The sequence below is a fragment of the Dromiciops gliroides genome, chromosome 2, assembly GCF_019393635.1.
Source record: "Dromiciops gliroides isolate mDroGli1 chromosome 2, mDroGli1.pri, whole genome shotgun sequence".
Taxonomy (NCBI): Eukaryota; Metazoa; Chordata; class Mammalia; order Microbiotheria; family Microbiotheriidae; genus Dromiciops; species Dromiciops gliroides.
This window is the reverse complement of record NC_057862.1, coordinates 700763765-700787715: the sequence shown is the minus strand read 5'-3', so window position 1 is coordinate 700787715 and position 23951 is coordinate 700763765. Positions and strand designations below refer to the sequence as shown.

Genomic DNA, 23951 nt, shown 5'->3' with positions numbered 1-23951 from the left:
GAGAGAGAAACATGGGTTCAGCAGTGGCAGTGAGGAGAGGAAAGTGAGAAGCAGGGGGATTTACAAAGTGAAAGGGGCTCTGAGTTAGAATAAAGGACCTGAGTGCCCTGAGGCAAGAGGCAGCTGAGGCCTGGTTGTACATTTTATTTCCCTGTATTCTTAATTTTCAATAGTATCTCATAAATAAACTCTGCTTTGATTATTTAGCTAAGAGGCTTCTTAATCCTTTGCTTATCAATTTGGGAGCAGTGTGGGGAATTTTATAAACGGCCCATATTAAATTACCAGCAGTCAGATAGCCAGTTAGTCAACAGTCCCCAGATTAGTCTTCCACTCAGAAAGATTTAGTCCTCCAGTCAGATTAGCCCCCCAAATTAGCCCTAGTCATTCAAAATATTTTTACATTTGAATGGCGACCACAAAGGGACTTACAGCCCACTTATAACTTCTCTAAACCTATAATTTTTCATAAGTCCAAAATTATAAATTTTTCCAGATTGGATTAGCTAATTATTATTAATTTTTTTTACAGAAGATAGGAAGAATTTTATATTTGATCCTGGAGGCAAGAGGGAGCCACCAGCATGGTTGAGAAGAGAGGGGATGTGGTCAGACTTTTCTCCGCCCTCCAAAAAAAATTAATTCCCTACCCCTATTTCCTTCCCCACAACCATTATGTATATGAATTCATGTAAAACGTTTCTGCCATGTTCTAGAAATAGGAAAAAATAGGCTTCTTCCTGCACTGGGAGGCCATCAGTTCTCTGGAGGTGGATCCCATTTTTCATCCTGGGTCCTTTGGAGGTGTCTTAGGTCATTATCAAAGCAGATAAGTCTTTCACTGTTGATCATTGTTACAATGTTGCTGTTACAGTGTGCAGTGTTCTGGTTCTGCTCACTTCACTTTGCATCAGTTTATCTAAGTCTTCCCAGGTTTTTCAGAGAGCTTCCCCTTCATTCCTTAGAGCATAAAAGTATTCCATCACATTGCTATTCTAGACCTTGTTCAGATATTCCCCAATTGATGGGCATCCCTTCAGTCACCAAGATTTTACCACCACAAAAGGCTGCTCTGTATTTCGGTACCTTTTCCTTTTCTGTTGCTCTCTTGGAGTATAAACGTAGCAGTGATATTACGGTCAAAGGGTGTAGACTGTTTTCTAACCCTTTGGGCCCAGTTCCAAATTGCTCTCCAGAATGGATGAGCTAGTTTTCATTCTACCAGGAATGCATTTGTGTCCTGACTTTCCTTCATACCTTTCAGAATTTGTGATTTTCCTTTTCTGTCATCTTAGCCAATCTGATGGGTTTGAGGGGGTACCTTAGTTTTGATTTGTGTTTCTCTGGCTTTTAATGAGTTAGAACATTTTCTTTTCTCATGACTATTGATAGCTTGACTTCTTCCTCTGAAAACTGCTTCTTCATATTCCTTGACCATTTATCAATTATCAGAGAAACTTAGGGACAGCCAGGTGGCACAGTGGATAAAGGACTGGCCCTGGCTACAGTAGGACCTGAGTTCAAATCCGGCCTTAGATACTTACTAGCTGTGTGACCCTGGGCAAGTCACTTAGAACCCTCACTGCCCCACCAAAAAAACCCCCAAACCAAATCAAGATTATCCATTTTACCTCCTGTGACCTTCTCTATCTGTTGTTTTGTCACGAACTCTTCTTCCCCTCTTGATCGATTTTATAGGCATTTTTCTCCACGTTCCCCTCATTTGCTTATATCACCATTGATGTCTAAATCATGTCCCCATTTTGAGCTGCTCTTAGTGTATGGTGTGAGAGTGCCTAGTTTCTGCCAGACTACTTCCAGTTTTTCCTGCAGTTTTTGTCAGATAGCGAATTCTTACCACAATAGCTGGGATCTTTGGGTATATCAGCCATGAGGTTATTATGCTCATTTGCTTCTCTATATTGTGTACCTCATCTGTTCCATTGATCAGTCATGCTATTTCTTATCCAATATCAGATTGTTTCGATGGTTACCATTTGGTAATAAAATTTGAGATCTGGTATTGGTAGTCCTCTTTTCTTTACATTATTTTTCATTGATTGCCTTGATATTCTTGACCTTTTATTCCTCCAGATGAATTTTATTATTTTTTCTAGCTCTAAAAAAAGTAATTCTTTGGTAGTTTGATATGGCACTGAATAAGTAAAGTAATTTAGGTGGTATTGCCATTTTTATGATGTTGAGTTAGCCCACCCATGAGCATTTAGTTTTCCTCTGGCTCTAGAGTATGCTGTAATTATGTTCGTACATCATAGAGTTCTTGTGTGTGTCTTGGCGGGTAGACTTGAAGCATTGTGCGCTGTCTGCAGTTCTTTTAAATGGACCTTCTCTTTGTCTCTTCCTTTTGGTTTTGATTTTTGTTATTTTAGTAATATGGAGAAATGTTGCTGATTTCTATGGGTTTATTTTATATCCTGCAACTTTGCTAATATTGTTCATTGTTTTGAGTAGTTTTTTAGTGGATTCTCTAGGGGGTTGCTTAAGCCATTCTGTCATCCTCAAAAAGTGCTAGCTTGGTTTCATCACCTGTGCTTATTCCCGCATTGTCTTATCTTGTCTAATTGCTATCGTGCTAAGTGCAGTATTCAGTAACACCAGTGATAACAGACATTCTTCTTTCATTCCCTATCTTATTGGAAGGGCTTCTAGTTTATCCTCATGACAGATTATGCTTGCTCTTATTTTAGATAGATAGATACTACTTAATCATTTTAAGGAAAGCTTCGTTTATTCCTGTTCTTTCTAGAGTTTTTAATAGGAATGGGTGCTATGTTTTGTCAAAATTTTTCTGAATTTGTTGATACAATCCTCTGATTTTTGTTGTTTTGCTCTATTCTGCTGAGTTTCCCTCCTAATATTGTATGAATCAGCCCTGCATTCCTTATATAAGTCCAGCCTGAGAACAGTGTATGATTTTTGTAGTAAATTGCTTATAATTTCCCTGCTCATATTTTATTTCCATTTCTTTTTTGCATCAATGTTGATTAGGGAGGTTGATCTAGAGTTTTCTCCCTCTGTTTTTGTTCTTCCTAGTTGAGGTATCAAAACCATATTTGTGTCAGGGGAAGAATTTGGTCAGACTCTTCTACCTATTTTCACAGTACTAGAATTAATTGTTCTTTAAATGTTCAGTAGGATTCACTTGTAAGCCTGTCTGGTCCTGGGAGCTCATTTATGGATTGTTCAATTTATTTAAGATAGGGTTATTTAAGGATTCTACTGCATTTTCTGTTAATCTGGACACTTTATATTTTTGTAACTATTCATCCATTTCATGTGGATTATCAGTTTTATTGGCATATAATTGGGCAAGATAATTTGTAATACTGCTTTCAATTGATCTTCTTTGGTTGTGCACTCACCCTTTCATTTTCGATAACAATAATTTGGTTTTCTTTGTTCGTTTGATGAAAACCCGGACCACTGTGGTGGCGGTGTCAGAGGAGAGAAGGGTGTGTATTAGAGAGTAGCTACACAGGTGAAAATGACAGGCCTACATTGAATATGGGGGGGGGGGGGGGAGTGTGTGAGAGAGAGTAAGGAGTCCTAGGTTGAAAGTCTAGGGCCTGGGAAGATGGTGGTACCCACTACAGTAATGGGGAAGACAGGAGGGGATGAAGGTTTTGTAGAAAAAAAAATAATAAAATAATAATAATAATTTCTGTTTTGGACGTGTGGAGTGAAAGACGTCTACCGGATGTCCAGTTGGAGATGAGATTGGAGCTCAGCCGAAAGGCTGGGTCCAGATAGGTCCATCTGAGAACCATCAGCACTGAGCGGTCACTGAATGCAAGGGAGCTGATGAGATCCCCAAGGGGAGCGGTCCAGGGGGAGAAGAGAAGACGTGCAGACTAGTCAGATGGTGATGTCAAGCCAGCAGTACCCTGAATGGAAGGCCTAGCAAGAAGAGAGAGTCCGGGAAGGCGGAGATTTGGGGAGTTTGAGAAGGTAGTGAGGTGGGGCAGGTGACTGGGGGTGAGCTCCGCCAGTGCGTCTCCCTCACCTTTGTCTCCTGACTTCTCTGGCAGCACAGATGGGCTTTGTTCTACAGCCACGGCCCTGCCCCTCCCCAGTTCAGATCCGCCCTGGGATATGGCAGGAGCCGCCTCCAAGATGCTCCATCCACTTTTCATATCTGCCAGCGTCATGTTCCTTCCCTGTGGGTCTGGTCACACCATCGGGGCTTTCTCTTCTTTCTGGAGTCGAGTTCGAAATCCTCTTGCTGGTGTTTCAGGCCCCTCTGTGAGCTGATATCGCCCCGCCTAGTAGTCCTCGCTTATCTCGTCATACTCTTTTTCATCCACTCTGAGGTCCAGCCTGCTGTCTCTTTGTATGAGATTGGGCTCCACTCCTGTCTCGGCACAGCAGCTCCCTCCGTCCGACCTTCCAGACCATCCTTGTTCTGTGGATTTGGCTGCTCCAGGAATTGTCCTATGGCACGATTTGGATGTTTTTTGGAGCGATCATGTCTTGAGTTCAAGAGCTCACTGCCTTTCCTCCATCATCTTTGAGAGCTTCAGAGAGGATGAGCACCTGTGCTAGGAGGGCCCGTGAGGGCCGCTCACCCACTCAGGGTGCCCGCTTGGTACCTGACCCTCACCTGTGGCTTCCAGAAGCTGTAGCCAGTGCAGCGGCCATACCCCGGTAAAGCTGCCCCAGGCTGAGGCTAAGCGACAGGCTTTCAGCCCAGTGGTGAGTTAGTGGAGAAAGGTGCGTGAGAGCGGTTGGTGCTGATGGCCAGGAAGGCGGCTGAAGCGGGCTCCGTGGGATACTTTAGAGCTTGGTCAGACATTGCGGTTGCCAGGGTCATCTGCTGCTTCCTGAGTCGTTGTGGCCAGTCGTCCAGACTCGTGTCCTGCCCCTGGACTTGGATGACTCGGGAGGAGAGAGGCTGATGACGTGGCTGAAAGCTGATACACGCACGAGGAAGACCTCACTCCATGGTGTCATTGGTTTTCTTGGAAAACGGGACAAACAGCCTATCACAGAAGACGAGCGAAATGACCCTCGAGTCAGATCCGGGTCCTCTCCTGAGTGTTGGCGGCTACAAGTCTGACTGACCCGACCTCCGCCCTCTTCCACGGGCCTCTTGGGTTACACAGGGTTCCCCTGCACCTCTTCTCCTGGGAGCTGTCCTGGGCCTTCCCGTTGTCTGCGTCACCTGTATGCAGGCATTTGACACATCCGGAGCCATCTCTGTCTCTTCCATAGTTTCTATCCCGAATGAACCTCCTTATCGGCTTTTCCCCTGTGGTCCATCCCCCTCATGCCTGACTGGCCGCGCCACCCCAGACTTCTTTCCGGCCATAGTCACTCCCTCTCTCCTCTGCCCAGCCTGCCCTCCTCCGCCCTGCTAGAGCACCCTTTGCCTCCTTGTCCAAAGAGAGACTTGCCGGTGCCCCCTCGCCCACTCCTCCCCTTCAGCTGCTTTGTCCCACCTGCATCTCTTTCCTAGTCAGAAGGACCCCCTGGATCACGTTGTAGTGACGAAGAGCCCTCACAGAAGAGGTCGGTGACTGATCTCTGCTGCTTCCTCTGTGCACGGTAGACAGGTCATACGTGCTTTTGGAGTTGGTTTCTCTCTGGCCGTGGGCAGCTGGGAGCTTCTTGGCTGTACTTGGTATTTAGGCCTTCTAGATTTTTCTCCCAAATCTGTTCTTTGTCCATCCCTCTGATAGGAAATTCACCCTTGTGGCTTCCATCCTTTCCTACATCTTCTTGTGTTCCTGAAAAGCCAGAGCTGGAGACCACGACCCCATGTGGTAGGGAGAGACGCTTGGCACGCATCGGCCTGTTCTGCAGAGGCCGAGCCCCGTGTGTCTGATCACAGTCCTTTTCCAGGGCTGGGGGAGGAAGGAAACGGCAGTGGAGGCGTCACGGGAAGGAGTCTCCAGGGATGCTGCCACCCTCCTCAGTTGGGGCTCCCTCCTCCTTCTGTCCCTGCCGTCTCTCGCACCCAGGCCCAGCTCCCGCTGGGATTCCCTCCAGGCCTTCATTCTCCTTTCGGTGCCTTTTCCTAGTGAGGGGTTTTCCCCTTGTTCCCTCTGAGACTTTTATTCTTGGCTTGGTCACCCCCGTGGTCCTCCCTCACTTGTGTGGGCTCCGTGCTCTTCATGGAAAGAGAGACAATGCTGAGGGCCTTCTTTGAAACATTTTCGGTGTTGTTGCCCACCGCATCTGGTTCCCTGCTTCTCCCTTCCCTTTTCCCTGGCCCGGTGGTCAGTTAGCATCAATTGAGCACCGACTGTGTGCCCTGTGCTGGGCCAAGGTCTGGAGACACAAGGAAACGCAAAAACACTTTGTGTCAAGGGAGGCCTCAGACTTGAAGGGAGTGATGAGGAGGGAGGGGCTGCTCCTGGCCTGGGGGCTGCATCACAGAGGGCATGAAGGAAGCTTGCAAAGCTGAGCAGAGCAGTTTCTGAGCCTTTGTTCCTGAGGCCATAGGGAGCCACTGGGGGGTGCTGGGGGGAGGGGACTTCTGGATGGAGGATGGAGGACAGACTGGATGCCAGGAGAGACCTGAGGTGGGCAGACCCACCCCCAGGATACTGCAGAAGCCCAGGCACGAGGGGTGAGGGCCTCCAGCAGGGCAGGCACAGGGTCAGAGGACGGGGCAGTGTATTGGAGAGATGCTACAGAGATGAGGCTACTGGGCCTTGGCTGCAGCCTGGATCAGGGCCGCGTCACCCTTAGTTATGGCTCCGTCTCCTTTGTTCTTTGGGGCACATCATTCACTTTGTCTTGTGGTGTCTGGCAGGTGCAGAATGGTTGGACTGAGGTGTATTCGGATATCTTTCCTTTCCATTTGAAAGTCTTCTCCTGTTCTCTTGCAGAATTTGGTCCTTGTCAGTAGAATTGTTAAGTTAACCTTGTCTTGAAATTTCCAGTGTGGATGGAGTTTTTTCTGTGGGCGGTTTGTGATTTCTTTTGATTGACCCTTGATTTTCTGTGTTCAGAAGTTCTGGGCATTTTTCTTTTATTGTTTCTTGCACTGTGCCGCTCAGTTTTTGACTGGTGGTCTTTGGCATGACTTAGAATCCTTAGGTTGTTTTATGTATCCTTTCTCATCATGTTTTTTCTTTCTGTTTTCTTTTTCTTTTTTTTCCCCAATTACACGTGAAGATAGTTTTTGACATTCTTTTGGGGGGGAGGCACGGGGCAACGAGGATTAAGTGACTTGCCCAAGGACACATGATTAGTAAGTGTCAAGTGTCTGAGGCTGGATTTGAACTGAGGTCCTCCTGAATCCAGGGTCGGTGCTTTATCCACTGTGCCACCTAGCTGCCCCGACATCCATTTTTGTAAGGTTTTGAGTTCCAATTTTTTTTCCCTTCCCTCTCCCCTCTTAAAGCCAGCAAGCATTCTCATATAGGTTATACGGTACAGTCATGCTAAATGTATTTCTACATTAGTCATGTTGTAAGAAAAAAATCTGAACAAAAGGGGAAGACCACAAGGAAGAAGAAAATCGTATGTTTTGATCTGCATTCAGACTTCACAGCTCTTTTTCTGGGTGTGGAGCATTTTCCATCATGAGTCCTTTGGAATTGTCTTGGGTCACTGCACTGCTGAGAAGAGCCAGGCCTATCACAGCTATCATCATGCAAAGCTGCTGTCACTGTGTACAGTGTTTTTCTGGTTCTGCTCGCTCCATTCTGCATCAGTCCACTTAGTCTTTCCAGGTTTTTCTGAAATCAGCTTATGCGTCATTTCTTACAGCACATAACACATACCACATCTTCAGCCATTCCCCAATTGATGGGCAGGCACCCTCTCAGTTTTCCAATTCTTTGAGATCATTATGTTTCGATTGTATCAAGTTCATGTTTTCTTTGAAACTTAGTACTTTTTCATGCGATTTTTCACTTTGATTTTTTAAATTCAAGTTTTCTCATACGAAATGTCTAATATGGTAGTATTTTACATAATTGCACATGTCTAATCTATATCTGATTGCTTACCTCCTCAGGGATGGGGGAGAGGAGGGAGGGAAAAAGGGATACAATTTGGAACTCAAAACTTTGACTAAGGGTAGGATAGGAGAAGGAGAGAGCCACAGAAGAGCAGAGTGACAGGCTGTTGTCTCTGATGGGTTTCAGACGTTGGCTGCGCCGGGCTGGCTCGGGAAAGCCCCACAACCACATTAACCCCACGGAGAATGGTGGCCGAGACACTTTTTAAGAGTAAACGAGACTTGTGATTTTGAAGTGCATCGTTTTCCTCTTTGCCCTTTGCACACAGTAGGACCCATGAGTGCTGTCCTTGTTGGGCATCTGGGATCAGGCATGCTGCTGGCGTGGCACGCCTAGCCCCAGTCCCGATGCTTACCCAGCTGCCCTTTCCCCACATTCTTCCCCAGGTGCGTTTCGATAGTATTGGAGGACTGAGCCATCACATTCATGCACTGAAAGAGATGGTCGTCTTCCCACTTCTGTATCCAGAAATTTTTGAAAAATTCAAAATTCAGCCTCCGAGGTAGGTCCTGTTGGTGAGGGATGCTCCCTCCTTCCTTGGCCCTGGTCCCTGGGGGCTGTTCAGGGTGCTGCCAGCTGCCCCAGGCCTGCTCCCTTGTCTCCTGGCCCTCCCCGCTGCCCCTTCTGTCCCTACTCACCGGAGCGCTCGTCATAGCCTTCTCTCTTCCCTTCCTCCCACAGGGGCTGCTTGTTTTATGGTCCCCCTGGCACTGGTAAGACCTTGGTCGCCAGAGCGCTGGCCAACGAGTGCAGCCAGGGAGACAAGAAGGTGGCTTTCTTCATGCGCAAAGGAGCCGACTGTCTGAGCAAGTGGGTTGGGGAGTCCGAGCGGCAGCTTCGTCTGCTTTTTGACCAGGTAATGGAGGGCCCAGGAAACCTTGTGTCTGTCCTGCTCGGCCCAGGGAAGGCCTTGGATGCTGGGCCTGGAGCCTGTGTGTCTCTGGGCGAGGGGCTGGGGAAGAGCGAGCCCTATGTGGGATGTCCCAGAATGGGGGTGGGCTCTGTGTGCTCTGTGACGTGCACACACACAGCCCCTTTGGGTCCACCTCTGGTGTCTTCTCTCCGGTGGAGGGAGGTCCCTCGGACTCCTGGGCCCCGCGTGGGTTGTTTATCCGTTGTGTGAGGGCCAGCTTCCAGGCTGAGTTTGTTGGGGTGGAATTGGCTGGCCTGGTTCTCCAAAGCTGTGGAGAAGATGTGATGGGGAGAAAACTTGGGCCCCTACAGGGGGGCAGGCAGGCCAGGCCCTGCGAGCAGTTGGATGGGGGTGGTCCCCTATGTGGGAGCACCCTCTGGACCGTTGAGTCACTCTGTGAACAGCCAGGCATCGTGCTGAGCTCTGCTGATATGCAGAGAGGCATCTGATCAAGGGTCAGGAGTGTGGTGCCTTTGCAGAGGTCGGGGTTCTGTTCCAGGGGAGGGTCCAGGGGTCTGTGCTCCTTGAACATTTGATCAGCGACTAGGATAGAGGCCTACGTGGTTTGTCGTTAGGTTTGCAGAAAACAGCAGCCTGGCAGGGCGAGCTCACCCACCGCATGAGTCTGTGTCCTGAAGGTCTGGAAGGGTCTTGTGTTGTGAAACCATCAAGAAAAATAGGAAGTCCCATGCTGGCCAGTGGGCCTGCCCGCATGCACAAGGTGGGAGGTGTGCTCAGACAGTAGATTGTCTGACAGCAATAGGGGAGCTGGAGAAGCTAATAGGTTTCCAGCTGCTCGGAGCTCCAGGAAGGTGGAGGGGAGGGTCGCTCTGTCCTCTCTCTGTCCTGCGCAGACGTCCTCCTGCGGCAGTGAGGACAGCCCCGGGACGAGTCCAGAGCAGGACCACTGAGACGGTGCACACCGTGGCCCCAGACAAAGAAGGGAAGGCATTCGCCGCAGAGTGCAGCTAGGGGTGGCAGGTTTGGGTGCCATCCTGGTGTGGGGTGGGCGGGGGCTTCACTTGGGCAGAGGCTAGGAGACCCCTTGTTGCGTTAGTCTGCCTATGGAATGGCACTAAGGATATAACAGAGAGCTTTGGACATTGTCACAACTCCGGGCCCAGGGTAGAGCTGGTCTGGGTTCAGATCCCGCCGAGCCCTCCTGGGGGTGAGCTTGAGTCAGATTTCCATTCAGGGGTTGCCACACAGCAGCATGTAGCGCCTAATGTCCACCTCCCGAGTCCTCTGTAAAGGCTCAGACTATGAGAATTGTACGTAGGGTCTGCCTCTGTTACTGCTGAGGAAATTGGAGGCCTTGGCCTGCGTGAGGGGAAGCTCCATGGCCTCGGGTCTGCTCGGGTGGGCGGGAGGACCTCTGTGGGGCCTGGGATGACCCCTGGGGTGAAAGAGGGCTTTTGACAAAGGAGGAGCAGCCAAGGTGCAGTGGGGGCGTGGGTCTCTGCCGCGTCTTTAGCCTGGGAGTTTGGAACTGCTCACCATCCCTCTTTCCTTCCATTAGGCCTACTTGATGAGACCCTCGATAATATTTTTTGATGAGATCGATGGGTTGGCTCCAGTTCGCTCTAGCAGACAGGACCAGATCCACAGGTGAGAAGTCGCCCTCCCTGGCTCCTGGGGGCTGACGGTTCTGGGTAGGGAGAAGCATTAATCGGTGCAGGAAGCCATCAGTCCACAGTGTGGTAAGGGACTATCCTGCCAGCTCCCGGGGCCGTTGTGTGCCCTCAGGGTGCTGTTGGTGGGTCAGCAGTTGATGTTGGGGTCGAGGATGGATAAGCCCATGCTAGGGATAGGGATAGAGGGCCCAGGGGATGCCCAGTGCTCCTTGGGTGACTGGCAATTCCAGGTTCAGAAATATCTTCCTTTTTTTTTTTTGGTGAGGCAATTGGGGTTAAGTGACTTGCCCAGGATCACACAGCTAGTAAGTATTAAGTGTCTGAGGCTGGATTTGAACTCAGGTCCTCCTGAATCCAGGGCCAGTGCTCTATCCACTGCACCACCTAGCTACCCCAAGAAACCTCTTCCTTGACTGAGCCTGTGGTCTTCCCTTTGGGGGCATGCGGGGGAGGAAGCTCTACCCTGGACCCAGACTGAAGCCTGTCTGTTTCCAGGTGCATGGCCTGCCCCTGGGGTAACACCTGTGGTCACGCTCCTACTAGGTGGTATGTGGGTGGGGGGTCACATGTGTGCTCCAGAGAACTCCTTGGGGGGAGCCCCCCATCCCCACTTTAGAGCTCACATCTCCTCTTTAGTCTCAGGGGGTGTTGGGCTCCCACCTTCAGGACTATTTTCTTCAGGTCAGGCCTCTCGGACCAGGTCCCCAGCTGGGGGTGGGCCAGCTGGTGCTCAGTCAGGGTGGCCTCTGTGTTGAGGCCAGTGGGACCTCGAGGAGGCAGCCCCCAAAAGGAATTAAAAAGGCCCTGGGGCCAGTGGGGGCAGCCCCCAACCCCCCAGCAGTCTAGGAGGAGCGTCCTTCCTGGGTGTGAAGCCGCTGGGGTGGGAGTGAGGTCCATCTGGAGGCGGTGGGTTTGGTGCCCTTCAGCTGGGCTGGGCAGCGTGAAGCCCTTCTGAACAGGGACAGAGCAGGCCAGGCCTTGGTGGGACCTTCACAGACAGAGAGCCTTGGCTCCCTTTGCCCCATTTATTCTTGTGGGATGTTGGGTTGAAAGCCTTTGTGCCTGGGGGCTGGGGCTTGCTCCCCGCCCTGCCTCCTTTCCTTTCCAGAAGCCTCTGCCTTTTTTCATGGCTGGCAAGGGTTCCCGGGGCCGAGAGCTAAATGGCGGTCTATGCCGCTGTGCTCTGGTAATGTCACTGAGAAGCTAATGATGGTGCTGCTGATGCTGTCGCGGGCCCAGTGAGCTGGCAGGTCCGGTCGTGGGAGAGCCTAGGTTGGGGGGGGGCTTCAGCACCTTTCCTGCCCCCTTCTCTTCCAGCTCCATCGTATCTACTCTGCTCGCTCTCATGGACGGACTAGATAACAGAGGGGAAATTGTCGTTATTGGTGCTACCAACAGACTGGACTCCATCGACCCCGCGCTCAGGAGACCTGGCCGCTTTGACCGGGAATTCCTTTTTAACCTGCCTGATCAAAAGGTAAATGCTCAGTAGCTTCTCGAGTTTGGGCTGCGGTGCCCTGGAGGTCAGCCCCCTGGGAGCCGGCCCTGCCTTTGGCCTCCAGCTTGGTAGGCATTTCTGACCTCTCTGTCCATAGGGATGGGCACTCAGCCCGTTTTGAGATCCTGCCCTGCACTTAGGGTGGCTTGCTCCCTGTCTGTGGGCCTTCCTAGCTCTGAGGAACCCGGCACTGGCCTGTTGGGTCGGAGGGCAGAATGGACACTTGGCTGGTGGCTTAAGGAAATCTTCCAAAGTCGAAGGAACTAAACCACTTTGGGGCTGCAGGGGCCCTTTGGCCTGTTGGAAGAGGCTGTAGGGATGTCGGTGCAGCTACTTCTGCTTTCCTGCTTCTGCCCTGCCTGTCGATCCCGCTGGGGCAGGGGGAGAAAGATCCTGAGAGGGGAAACAGGCTGGGGGGTGTCCCTTAGATTGTGCCTCTGAGACCACCGTCTGCTCTGTGCTCTCCCAGTTGGACGGTATAGTCCCAGCGGTACCTGGCTCTTAGGGAAGCCTTTGGCAGGTGACTTTGCGTAATGGCGTCCTGTGGCTTCTGCAGTGCTTGGCACTCGTTTGGGGGCGTGCTCGGGGCGGGGGGGGGGGGCGGGGTGGAGTGTCATGTTTCTGTTGGACCCATGCTCTGCCAGAACCTGTTGTCGTGTGGGAAGGGGGAAGGGGGTGGCATGGCTGGACATCTGCCCTTGCTGGTCTGCCGCCTGAAATGAATGGGAGGTGTGTGCAGCCAGGGCTGATGGGATGGAGACATTGCCAAGGCCAGGCTGGAGGCCCAGGGAGCTGCGTTTCTTTCTCCTGTGAGGCTGAATCTTGGCCATGCCCTTGCCTCACTTGTCTTGCTTGGAACTAGCACGAGTCCAGCTGCCCAGGCCAGGGCCAAAGAGCCAAGGCCCATCTAGACGGGCCATCGCAGCCATCTCCTTGGTGAGCTGGTCCTCGTCCCTGGACGGTGTGCCGCCGAGGCTGCTGCTTTTTAATGTCGGGTGTACTGGGGGCTTCTGGGATTCTGAGTCCTCCCGCTCTTCCACTTGCCATTGGCACGGCTCCTCTGTCCTCCTTCCTGTCCCAGCTGGAGAAGATGCACTGTGTGCTCATGAGGGGGAATGCTGGGAGACGAGGAGGGAGGAGCCTCTTCCTGTTGTGTCTCACAGCAGGAGGACTGGTAGAGGTGAGCGTCAGCCTGTGGCCTTGGGGAGAGGGCTCTGGCCTAGGCTAGTTTGAGGCCTCGCTATCACACTCACTGGGTGACCTTGGAGGAGGCTCTGCCTCGCCTTGGCCGTTCCCCTGCTCGTAGGATAAATGCATCTCGTAGTGACAGGCAACCCAAGAACGGCCCTCCTACTTCTCAGATCTGCTGGGCGATTGCACCAAACTTTCAAAGAGCGAATGGTATGAAGGCTACACAGATTAAGTTCAAACACTGACGGAAAATAAGTACGCTACCAGCCTCCTTTTGAGCCCGAGACAGTTTTCATGCCCAAACTTGGGAGGGGCGAGACAGCAGACATTTCTATAGTGTACACGATGCCAGGCACTGTGGGAAGCACCTGGGGACTGGGGGCTGTTATACTTGCCTGCTTTATAACTGAGCTAGAGGCAGACAGAGGATATACTTGTAATATATACAATAATTCCAAACCATACCCAGAGTATAATGACATATAAATGATGAATGAATGTAAATAGCTGATTATATTAGACATTAAAATCAAAGGTATTTTGACTCTCCTTGATGATAAAAGGACTGAAGCCCTATTAATTAAGCCATGGCAATCAAATGAGGCGTGCTTGTAAAGAAGCACTTTACTGAAATTTTCAAAGAAACTTTTTTCACCTTGAGTATACTGATCACCTTGAACCTCAGGGAGGCAGACAGAGGTCAGGCCTAACACAGCTAATGAGTGTCTGAGGCCAGATTGGAACTCAGCTCTTCCTGACTTCAGGCCCAGTGCTCTCTCCACTGAGCTCCCAGCTGCATAAAGTAGTGGAGTAGAACTATAGACCAGTATCATTCATGAATACGGGTTCAAAAATTTTAAATAAAATCCTATCAGACTACAGCAATCCGCCCTGGAAATCATTCACTATGTTCAAGTAGGAATTCTACCAGGGATCAAAGGGTGCTTCACCCTGAGGAATATAATCGATCAAACTAATCCTATTATAGACAAAAACATCCGAGAAGAGAGATTTTCTCAGCTGATGCAGAAAATGCTTTTGACAAAATACAACCCTCCTGGTGTTGGAATCCCTACAGACTATAGGCATGGAAGAGGTTTCTTAATACCCTAAAAATGATGTGAAACCAAAAGCAAGTGTCCTGTACAGTGGGGATACAGGAAGAGCTTTTCCAGTAAGTGCGGGAGGAAAGCAAGGGTGGCTGTTTGTTTGCTATGATTCTCCAATGCTAGCAAGAGCAAGAAGATGAGGAAAAAAGCCAAGGCTTCAACACTCTCCCAGTTTGCGGACACCATGATGGTCTATGTAGAAAATCCTAGGAAGACAGTAAAGATGCAGTAGAGAGAGAATGAATGCCTTCAGTCAAGGTGCCAGCTACAAAGTAAGCCTATGTAACTTAGCAGCGCTGGGAGATTAGACTCCCTCTGTGACCCCTGACGGTGATCACGTGCTGAGCAAACGGAGGCGTCATTTTTCCATACAAGAACGTTAGCTTTGTTTAATTCTTGATGATTGTATGCTCAGGTTGGCCTTTCTTCTGCCCCTCTAATGGCTTCCTCAGGATTTCTTAGAAATCCTCTTTTTCATTCAAGACGGCTTTTCCTCTGTAGGATTATATACTCAGTTTTGCTAAGGGAGTTATTCTCTTTTTTTCTCCTCAGGGCCCCCCCCCCATATTCTGTTTAGCTTTTTTTTTAATCGTAAAAATATTTTGTCATTGTAGAGAGTTTTCAACATTTTTTTAATAAGATTTCTAGTTCCAATTTTTTCTCCTTTCCCTCTCCCCTCCCCAAGACAGCAAGCGATCTGATATAGGTTATGTATGTACAATCACATTAAACATATTTCTGTATTGGTCATGTTGCGAAAGAAGAATAAACTCAAAAGGGAAAAACCTCAAAAAACAAAACAAAACAAAACAAAAAAAGTAGATACAGTACAGTTCAATCTGCATCCAGATTCCACAGTTTTTTTTTTTTCTGGTTGTGGAACATTTCTCATCATGAGTCCTTTGGAGTTATCTTGGATCACCGTATTGCTGAGAAGAGCTAAGTCTATCACAGTTGATCATCACACAGTGTTGTTGATACTGTGTACAGTGTTCTCCTGGTTCTGCTCATTTTGTAAGTTATTCTTGACTATCTTTTTCCTGGAATATATTAGCACTGCCTTCTGGAATGTCGTATTCCAAGCTCTCCGCTTCTCCGTAGTTGTGGCTGCTATGTCTCTGGTGGTGTTGGCAGCAGCTCCTCTGTGCTCAAAACTTCCTGACTACTTCCCAGCATTTTTCTTTGACCCAGGAGCTCTGGAGTTTGACTCCTGAGAATTTTCATTTGGATGTTTTGAGGATGTGACTGGAAAGGATTCTTTCCACTTGTACTTTGCCCACTAGAACCAAGAGGTCTAGGTAGCTTTGTCTTAGGGTTTCCTGAAGTGAGATGTCTAAGCCTTCGTTTTGGGGAGGGGCCAGGGAAGTTAGGACATGATTATGAAATCATCTCTCCTCAGTCTGTTTTCTTTTTCTTTTTTTTTTTTTTTTGCAGGGCAATGAGGGTTAAGTGACTTGCCCAGGGTCACACAGCTAGTTAAGTGTCAAGTGTCTGAGGCCGGATTTGAACTCAGGGAGTCCTGAATCCAGGGCCGGTGCTTTATCCACTGCGCCACCTAGCTGCCCCCCTCAGTCTGTTTTCTTGATCAGTGATTTTTGCAATGAGATATTTAACACTTTGTTCTGTTTTTTTTTTTTTTCTTTTAACTCAAACGTTTGTTGTTGCCCATTGAGTCATTGGCTTCTCTTTGATATCCAGTCTGATTGCCACAGTTTGTTGTATCTGCATAGCTCTCATTTGTTTACACCTTTTTTCCTCTATTGTTTTTGTTTTTGCTGGGCAATGGGAGTTAAGTGACTTGCCCAGGGTCCCACAGCTAGTAAGTGTCAAGTGTCTGAGGTGGATTTGAACTCATGTCCTGAATCCAGGGCTGGTGCTTTATCCACTGCGCCAACTAGGTGCCCCTTTTATTTAGTCTTATAGTTGTTTTTTTTCTTCAGTCTTTTTTTTAGAGTTCTTGCTTTTTCTTTTCTGTGTTCTTATTCTTTGTTTTTCTGAGGCTTTGGTAGCAAATGTTTTGGGTTTGTGTCTTGCACTTCCCTTTTGCCGTAATTGCCTTTTATGCTGGGATTCATTTCTTGTTCATTCTTCCAGCTGACTTCTTGACTTGGGACTTGTGTTGCGGCTGCACTCTGCTCCCTTCTGGGCTGATTTTATTCACTTGGTTCCGTCTGCTGCTTTCTTGGGATATTGTTTTATTCCAGCATCTGAAGAATGCTCAGGCTGGGGACCTGTAAGCTTTCAGGACTCCCTCCCAAAGCAATGTTTTCCAGGGTGAAGTCTGCTTGCTTGCCCTCCTGGGCTGAGTTTTGCAAGCTCCTGACTTCATTTTGATTCTAAGCTAGCTCTCTCTTGGCTGTTCTCTGTTTGGACATTTCACTTCTGCTAACTGGGCATGGCCATTGTTAGTCAGCTGGGAAACCCGACAAGTTCAGACCAAGCTGCTGGTACCTCTTTGGTCTGGTGTTCCTGCCTTGTTTATTCCACTACATCCAAGATTCAGCCTGGGCTGGAAGCTAGAACTGAGACTGTGGTCTTTTCCTGAATACAATGTCACACAGCTGGGATTGATGCTCTTGTCATGAGGATCTTAAAAGGAGTACACAGGGAAGAGGGGGAAGGGAGAAAAAGAGTGTGTGTGTGTGTGTGTGTGTGTGTGTGTGTGTGTGAGAGAGAGAGAGAGAGAGAGAGACAGAGACAGACAGACAGACAGACAGACAGAGACACACTTGAACCCCATTTACATTTGAGCTGGTGAAAGGAAGGAAGATATATGTGGGGACAGATACATTTTACTGGAGTTACAGGAGGGAAAGGTTGGGGATAAGATGGAAGGGAAATTAGGGGAGAGATCAGTAAGAAGCAAAACAAACTCATAGGGGTGGGAAACAACAACAAAAAAGGGAAAAACTATAAGAGAATAGTATAGAGGGAAATAGGCAATTAGCAGTTAAAACAATGTGAATGAGGTGAAATCATCCATAAAGTGGAAAAGGATACCATGTTGGCTTAGAAACCAGAATTCAACAATAGGTTTATAAGAAACGTGCTTGAAACAGAAAAATACATATGGACTTAAAATAGGAGACTAAAAAAATTAAAATTTATAATAAAATAAGGGACTAAAGCAGAATCTATTGTGCTTCAGCTGGGGTATCAACCATGATCTTAAAGCAACAACACAGATAGGCCTATTTAAGAGAGAAATTGCATTTAGCTAATAGTTATAATAGAAGATGAATTAACATAAATACTAAAATTATATATGCCAAATGGCATTGCATCTAAATTCCTAAAGAAAAATTTAAATAAGTTCCTGGGATAAATAGTAAAACCATAATACCAGGGAATCATAATTTCTTTCTCTCAACCTAGATCAATCTAACTAAAAAATAAACAGAAATGAAGACTGAATAGAATATTAGAAAAATTAGGATAAACTTCTGGTGAATACTGAATAGAAAGAAAAAGGAATATATCTATTTCTCACTGTGTATGTCAGTTTCACAAAAACTGATGACATATTAAAGCTTTAAATTCTGGTAGAAGAGTATAAATATTAAATTTATATTTTGCTGATTATAGTTCAATAAAAACTATATTCAGTAATTGCAAAAAATTAAAGTAATTACAACTAAATAACTTAATCCCAAAGAATGGGTGGGTCAAAGAACAAGCCATAAAATCAATGAACGTTTTTGCTAAAGATAATCACAACGTTCCAAAATTTTGGGGATGCACTCAAAGCCATATTTAGGAAATACTTTTTTTCTCTAAACAGTTCATCAATAAGAGAATGCAGATCATTGAGTTGGATGTAAGTCTAAAACAATGATAACAACAACACAAGAAAATCAGGAAATGAAATACCCCCCAGTTAAACACCAGAATAGAAATCTTAAAAATCAAAGGAGATAAACACAATTGATAGTAAAAATCCCCGTGAATAAAACCATGACCTGTTTTTTAAAAAAGACCAATAAACTAGGTAAGCTATTAGATAACTTGATTTTTAAAAAGGAAGCCAAATAACCAGTATCAAAAGTGATGAAAGGTGAATGTACCCCAAATGAAGAACAAATAAATTATTAGGAGTGATTATTGCTGAACTATATGCCGACAGAACTGGTAATTTCAGTGAAATGGATGAATAATTATAGATTTATAGTTTGTCCAGATAAATGGACTTGTCTTTTTGAGTTGCCATATTTTCCAGAAACACTGGGCCCAGAGCGTACAGGAGGCCCTGAATGCGTCAAGGACAAAGCTCCCTCTGAGATGACATCATTTGTTGTTTGTATCCCAAGCTGGACTCCCTGTGTGTCCTCCGGAGTCAGCACAGGCCAGACTTTGCCCGGCTGGGATAATGTTTGTGCGGCTGGGACCCTGTAGATGAGTTGCCCAGCCTGTCTTCATGGTCTAACAGTTTCCAAGGGGAAAAGTGGCTTTTGTGGTGCCTTGACCCTCCCCTTTGGGAGGACTTTTGTCCCTTTCCCCTCCCATACCACACCTTCTTTAGATTTCTGGTCCCACCTCCTTCCTTTGTCCTGCTTCCACATGCATGCTCTTTTCTCTTATAATAACCCTAGTTTTCACCTAAGTTTTGTGAAGCTGTGAGTGCCCGTTGACACCTTCTATGACACAAATAAGGTCTTGACACCTAAACCACAGAGAACCAAAACCGAGAAAGAAAATTGTAGACCGATGTAGCTGACGAATAGCTATACCAGCCAGATTTCTGTCCGGAAATGTTGGGAAACTCCATTGGCCACATTAATAACTTAAGTGGTAGGAATCATGAGATTACTTCAGTAAATGCAGGAAAGGCCTTTGACAAGATAATACCACTCTTCCTGTTAAAAATGCCAGAGAGGTGGCCGGGTTTTGGTTGGGATCCCCCTGGGTTTCAGGGGTGATGCTTTGTCTGCTTTGTCACCTAGCTAGGTGATGACATCTTTAGGGTTGAAATTGAGGGGCGAAGGGAATGCACTGGGGGAGGGGGAAGGGCAGAGGTGAAATCCTACTTGAAAGAAACAGGAAAAGGCTTAGGAGCTGGGCAGTAAATGAATTTTACACTCATCAGAAAAGGCTCAAAGACCTTAAACTCATCAGAGCTGCCTGGAGGAGGGACTAACACACATACACACCCAACTGGGTGGAGTAATGTATTTAATCTGGGCAGTAAATGAGCCTAACACTCATCAGAATTGGCTCAAAGACCTCAATCTCATTAGAATTAGCTCAAGGAGGGAATAATGTACACTCTAACCCTGCAGGAAAATTGGAGGGGAAGGGATAAAGAGAGAGGGGCAAAAGAAGGAAGGGCAGAGTGGGGGAGGGGACAGACAGAAGCAAATTCCTTTTAAAGAGTGATAGGATGAAAGAAGATGGATAATAGAATAGGATTTTTTTTTTTATGGGGGTTAAGTGACTTGCCCGTGGTCACACAGCTAGTCAAGTGTCTGAGGCCAGATTTGAACTCAGGTACTCCTGAATCCAGGGCTGGTGCTTTATCCACTGCGCTACCTAGCTGCCTCCTGGATAATAGAATAAATATCATGGGGAAGGGAATAGGATGGAAGGGAAACAGTTAACAATAGTAATCATGAAAAAGAGAAAAGGGGGGAAAATTGTACAAAAAATATTTATAGCAACTCTTGGTGGAGTCTAAGAATTGAGGATCAAGGGAATGTCCATCAATTGAGGAATGATGGAAGAAGCTGTGGTATATGATTGTAGTGGAATGGTCTTGTGCTATAGGAAATGACAAACAGGATGATCCCCGAAAAACCTGGAAAGACTCATGAACATCCATGTATAGTGAACTAATCCAAGGAACTAATGAGGAAGCTTGCTACGCACCCCATAGAAAGAACTGATTAAAAAGAGCACTTGTGGATGGTACATATGTAACCTGGTTGCTATCTTGTGGAGGGAGAAACTTTTGGAACTCTAAGTCTTATGAAAATGAATGTTGAAAACTACCCTTACATGTAACTGGAAAAAATCAAATAAATGTTTGTTGCTTAAAAAACAAAACAAAACACGCCAGAAAGCCTAGGAACGTCTCAGGAGCGTCCAGTTTGAACCCAGGGTTCAGCATTGCCTGAGATCAAGGATGTTTTTTGTCACTATCACTCTGCAGCCTAGCCTAGAGAGAGACCAGAGAAAGGCTTGGGAGCAACAAGCCGGGGCAGCGAGGATCACCCTAATTCCTTCTGCAAGTCAGAGTCCCCTAAGGGTCGCCAGCATTTCTCTTTATCCCCAACAAAGCCCCCAGTAGGAGCGGGATCAGAGTGCCCCCTGGCACCGTTGTCTCTCCTAGCCAGGATAGTGGCCTGGCCTCAGACACGTACCTGCTTGCCAGGCACCATGGGCACCCCTCTTCTTGGGGCACTGATGAGAAGTTCCTGTTGTCTCTCTCTGCCCCAGCAGGTGCTCCCGTCCTGTGCTATCCTAGGTCTGTCCTTGGTCCTCCTTGGCCTCCTCCTTTGGGGTGCTTGTCTACAGGAGGGGCTGCTGTCTCTGTGAGTCAGGAATGGACTTGTCACTGTGTGGGACATCCTGTAATCTGCCTGTGCTTTGCTCCCCAGGCCCGGAAGCACATTTTGCAGATCCATACCCGGGACTGGAGCCCCAGACTGTCGGACCTCTTCCTTGGCGAGCTGGCTGAGAAATGTGTCGGTGAGTGGTGCTCTTTGAACCTGATCATCAGTGAATGAGTGTTTGCTCTCATCCGGCCTGTGTCAGAGAATGCTGTGGCGTATGTCCAGTGTGGGAAACGAGACTCGACTTTTGTGCTTAGATAGTTTTGGCTTGATTTAGAGCGTGATCTTTTCCTGCTTATGAGTGAAAGGGCCACTGTTGAGAAAGCCAGGGCACACCGAGGACGCTGCCCTTCCCAGGCACGTGGCGCCCTATTTCTTCACGGTGTCCTGCGCTAAGCAAACCTTCCTCAATGTGTGTAGGAGAAACAGGAGGCTGTCCAGGTGGGCAGCCCAGCTCCTGACCCTTTGGTGCCTGCTCTGTGTGTCCATGGAAGCTGCAGCACGGGCCTGGCCTCTCCCCCACACCGCAGCAGGCCAGACAGCGTGGCTGCTGCGCCACTCCCAGGTCGTGTGTAGGGATCTGCTCTGCCCAGGCAGAGGGCTCCTGCTCTCTTTCACTGCTGCTCCTTTTTTCCTTCCTTTTCCCTCTCACTCTTTAAGAAAACAAAGCAGGATCCCCGTCCATCCATCTGTCCGTCCGTCAGTTCTAAGGCTTGTGGAGAGGCCCCCATCCCGAGATAAGCCACCAGAATCACTTCTGTTCAGAAGGCACAGGGCTCTGTCTCCCCTTCACGAAGTAAACCCTACATTGCCCACCGTCCATATTCAGTCAGCTACACCCAAATTATCCTCTTCATCCACAGGGACTTCCATCTCCGAAGCAGCCTCCCTCAGCTTTTGAGCCACAAAGACCTCGACGTCTTCGGGTGAGGAGAAAACGTCACTCTCTCCGGCACACCGCCAGTCTAACTTGGCCGGGCACCCCGAGTACAGCATGCGCCCAACCTATTCCCTGTGATTTGGCCTTGTGCTGCTTGGTGGGAGAGGGTGGCGTTTAGAGGCTGCAGGGAGGCCCTGGAGGGGGCCCCCGCCCCTAGCAAGCGCCCCAGCCAGACCCCACAAGCAGTCTTCCCCCCTCTGCTCTCCGCAGTGCCGGGCGCACTCTCTGCTTTCCTTCTTCCTTCTCAGTCTTAGCTTCTCATTCTCCCCAGGCATTTCCACCATCTTCTTTCTAGATGAGGTGCGGGCAGCTCATTTTCCCTCCACATTCCCTTCACATTTGGCTAGTGTTTTAGCTGTGACACAATTTTTCAAATTCTCACCATCATTTTTGAAGCTAGGAAAGTCTGTCCATCTTGAGCCCAAAGGCAGGTGGGCTGATCCCAGCCTTTCTTTTCCTACCTCGGGTTTTATGCCTTGTCTTTAAGTGGCCCCTGGCTGACGTGACACATTCCAGTCAGAGAACACGCATCCTCCCCCACAGATCAAATAGAAATCGGAAAAGAGGAGAGAAGGAGGAATGTGCTGCATGCTTTTTGGCCCTGTTGGCCTAGGCCCAGCCACTCCCAGCACCCCCTGCCAGGGCCCTGTCTCGGTGAGGTGGCAATTGCTGGGCCACTGGTTTGTCTTCAGGATGGACATGGGCCTTGCAAGACCCCCAGCGTCTTGTCTGTGTCTGCTGTGGGTCTTGTGCCGGATGATTGACAGTGCTTAGAAAGGGGGTCAGGGGCTGTGACACAGGCACTGACGGTCCCTTATCTCGCTGCCACTCTGGGCTGTTTGAAGCAGACGTGCCAGTGCATGGTGGTGTGTTCTTTCCTGCACTCACGGCTTGGGCCGTGTGCCCGTGTTCTCCTGGCACTCCACCACCTCTGCCTCAAATCGTGCCCTCCCCAGAGCAGATTCCCAGCTCGCCACGGTCCCCTCTCCATCCAGGTCCTCACGGGGACTCTGGGCCTCCAGAAGAACCACAGTTAGCGTTATCGGAGCCGGCAGTGAACCTGGGTTGTTTGTGGTGGGATCCAGTTGTGTCCCATGAAGGGAGAGAGGGCCCCCCTCCCCATTTGTGTGTGTGCGTGCACAAGGGAAGAGGAACAGAGTGACCTTCATTGCACAAACCCGGAGGGAAGCAGCGCCCCGGGTGGGAGACTCTTTGCAGCAGCGTTCCCGCTTTCTTTGGGGAACGAGGCGGGGGCGGCTTCCCTTTGGCCAACTGGGGGGAGATCTTGTCCTCCTCTTGCCCAGGCGCTGGCCACGCCTTTCGCACTTCTGAGTCGGACATACAAAACATGAGGAGCAGCTGTGTGCAGGCCAGGCTGACTCGTGGGGGAGAAGAGGCCCGGGGCAGAAAGGCATCTCAGCAGGGCCTGGTCACTGAGGGGGTGACTTGAGCATGTGCCACAGGGCAGGGGCCGAGGCAGGCTGAGCGTGGGCTCCCAGGAAGCATCCCGAGGCTCCGCTGGGTGCCGCTTGTCAGTGGCTTCCTCTGCCTTTCCTTTTTGTTTTTGTTTTGAGTGTATTTTATATTTAACAGGGTAGTGACGACATTGCCTTGTTTGTGTTCCTTTGGAAATTTTTTGTATTCTCTATATTTAACAAAAAATTTGATTTTTCCTCCCCTTTATTCCCCCCCTCTCATTTTTATCAGTATCTTCTAAACTCCCACTTTGTTCCCCCCTTGTAACAAAGAAGTAAAGGTTAACTGAATTTTCTAAGGTTTACAGGATGTCCCCAAAATCTTAGTGCAGTAGATTTTGGGACACCCTTAGTGGTAGAGCTGGGACTAGGACCCACATACTTTTTTTTTTTCCCCTCTGCCTTTCCTAAGGGCCTGCTGTAGGCACCGGATGGAAGCTGGGAGCAGGCCCAGCCTCCAGGTTCTCTCCCCACACTAGGTCCTCTGTCCGTGGGATGCAGGGCCAGGAGATGGTCACCTCTCTGGCATGAAATTCAAAGAATGCCCCCTTTTAAAAGACAATGTCTAGGGGCAGCTAGGTGGCGCAGTGGATAGAGCACCGGCCCTGGAGTCAGGAGTACCTGAGTTCAAATCCGGCCTCAGACACTT

At 48.5% G+C, this 23951-nt stretch overlaps 1 protein-coding gene across 2 annotated transcripts in view; it reads left to right on the top strand.

Annotated features, from left to right (window-relative positions):
* ATAD2B (ATPase family AAA domain containing 2B) overlaps positions 1–23951 on the top strand; it is a 101162-nt gene that overhangs the window by 43716 nt on the left and 33495 nt on the right. For both annotated transcript variants that reach the window (XM_043983983.1, XM_043983982.1), the window contains exons 11-15: positions 8381–8496; positions 8676–8850; positions 10427–10515; positions 11859–12018; positions 20933–21023. In XM_043983983.1, the coding sequence (XP_043839918.1) occupies positions 8381–8496; positions 8676–8850; positions 10427–10515; positions 11859–12018; positions 20933–21023 (631 nt within the window). The remainder of the gene's footprint in view (positions 1–8380; positions 8497–8675; positions 8851–10426; positions 10516–11858; positions 12019–20932; positions 21024–23951) is intronic.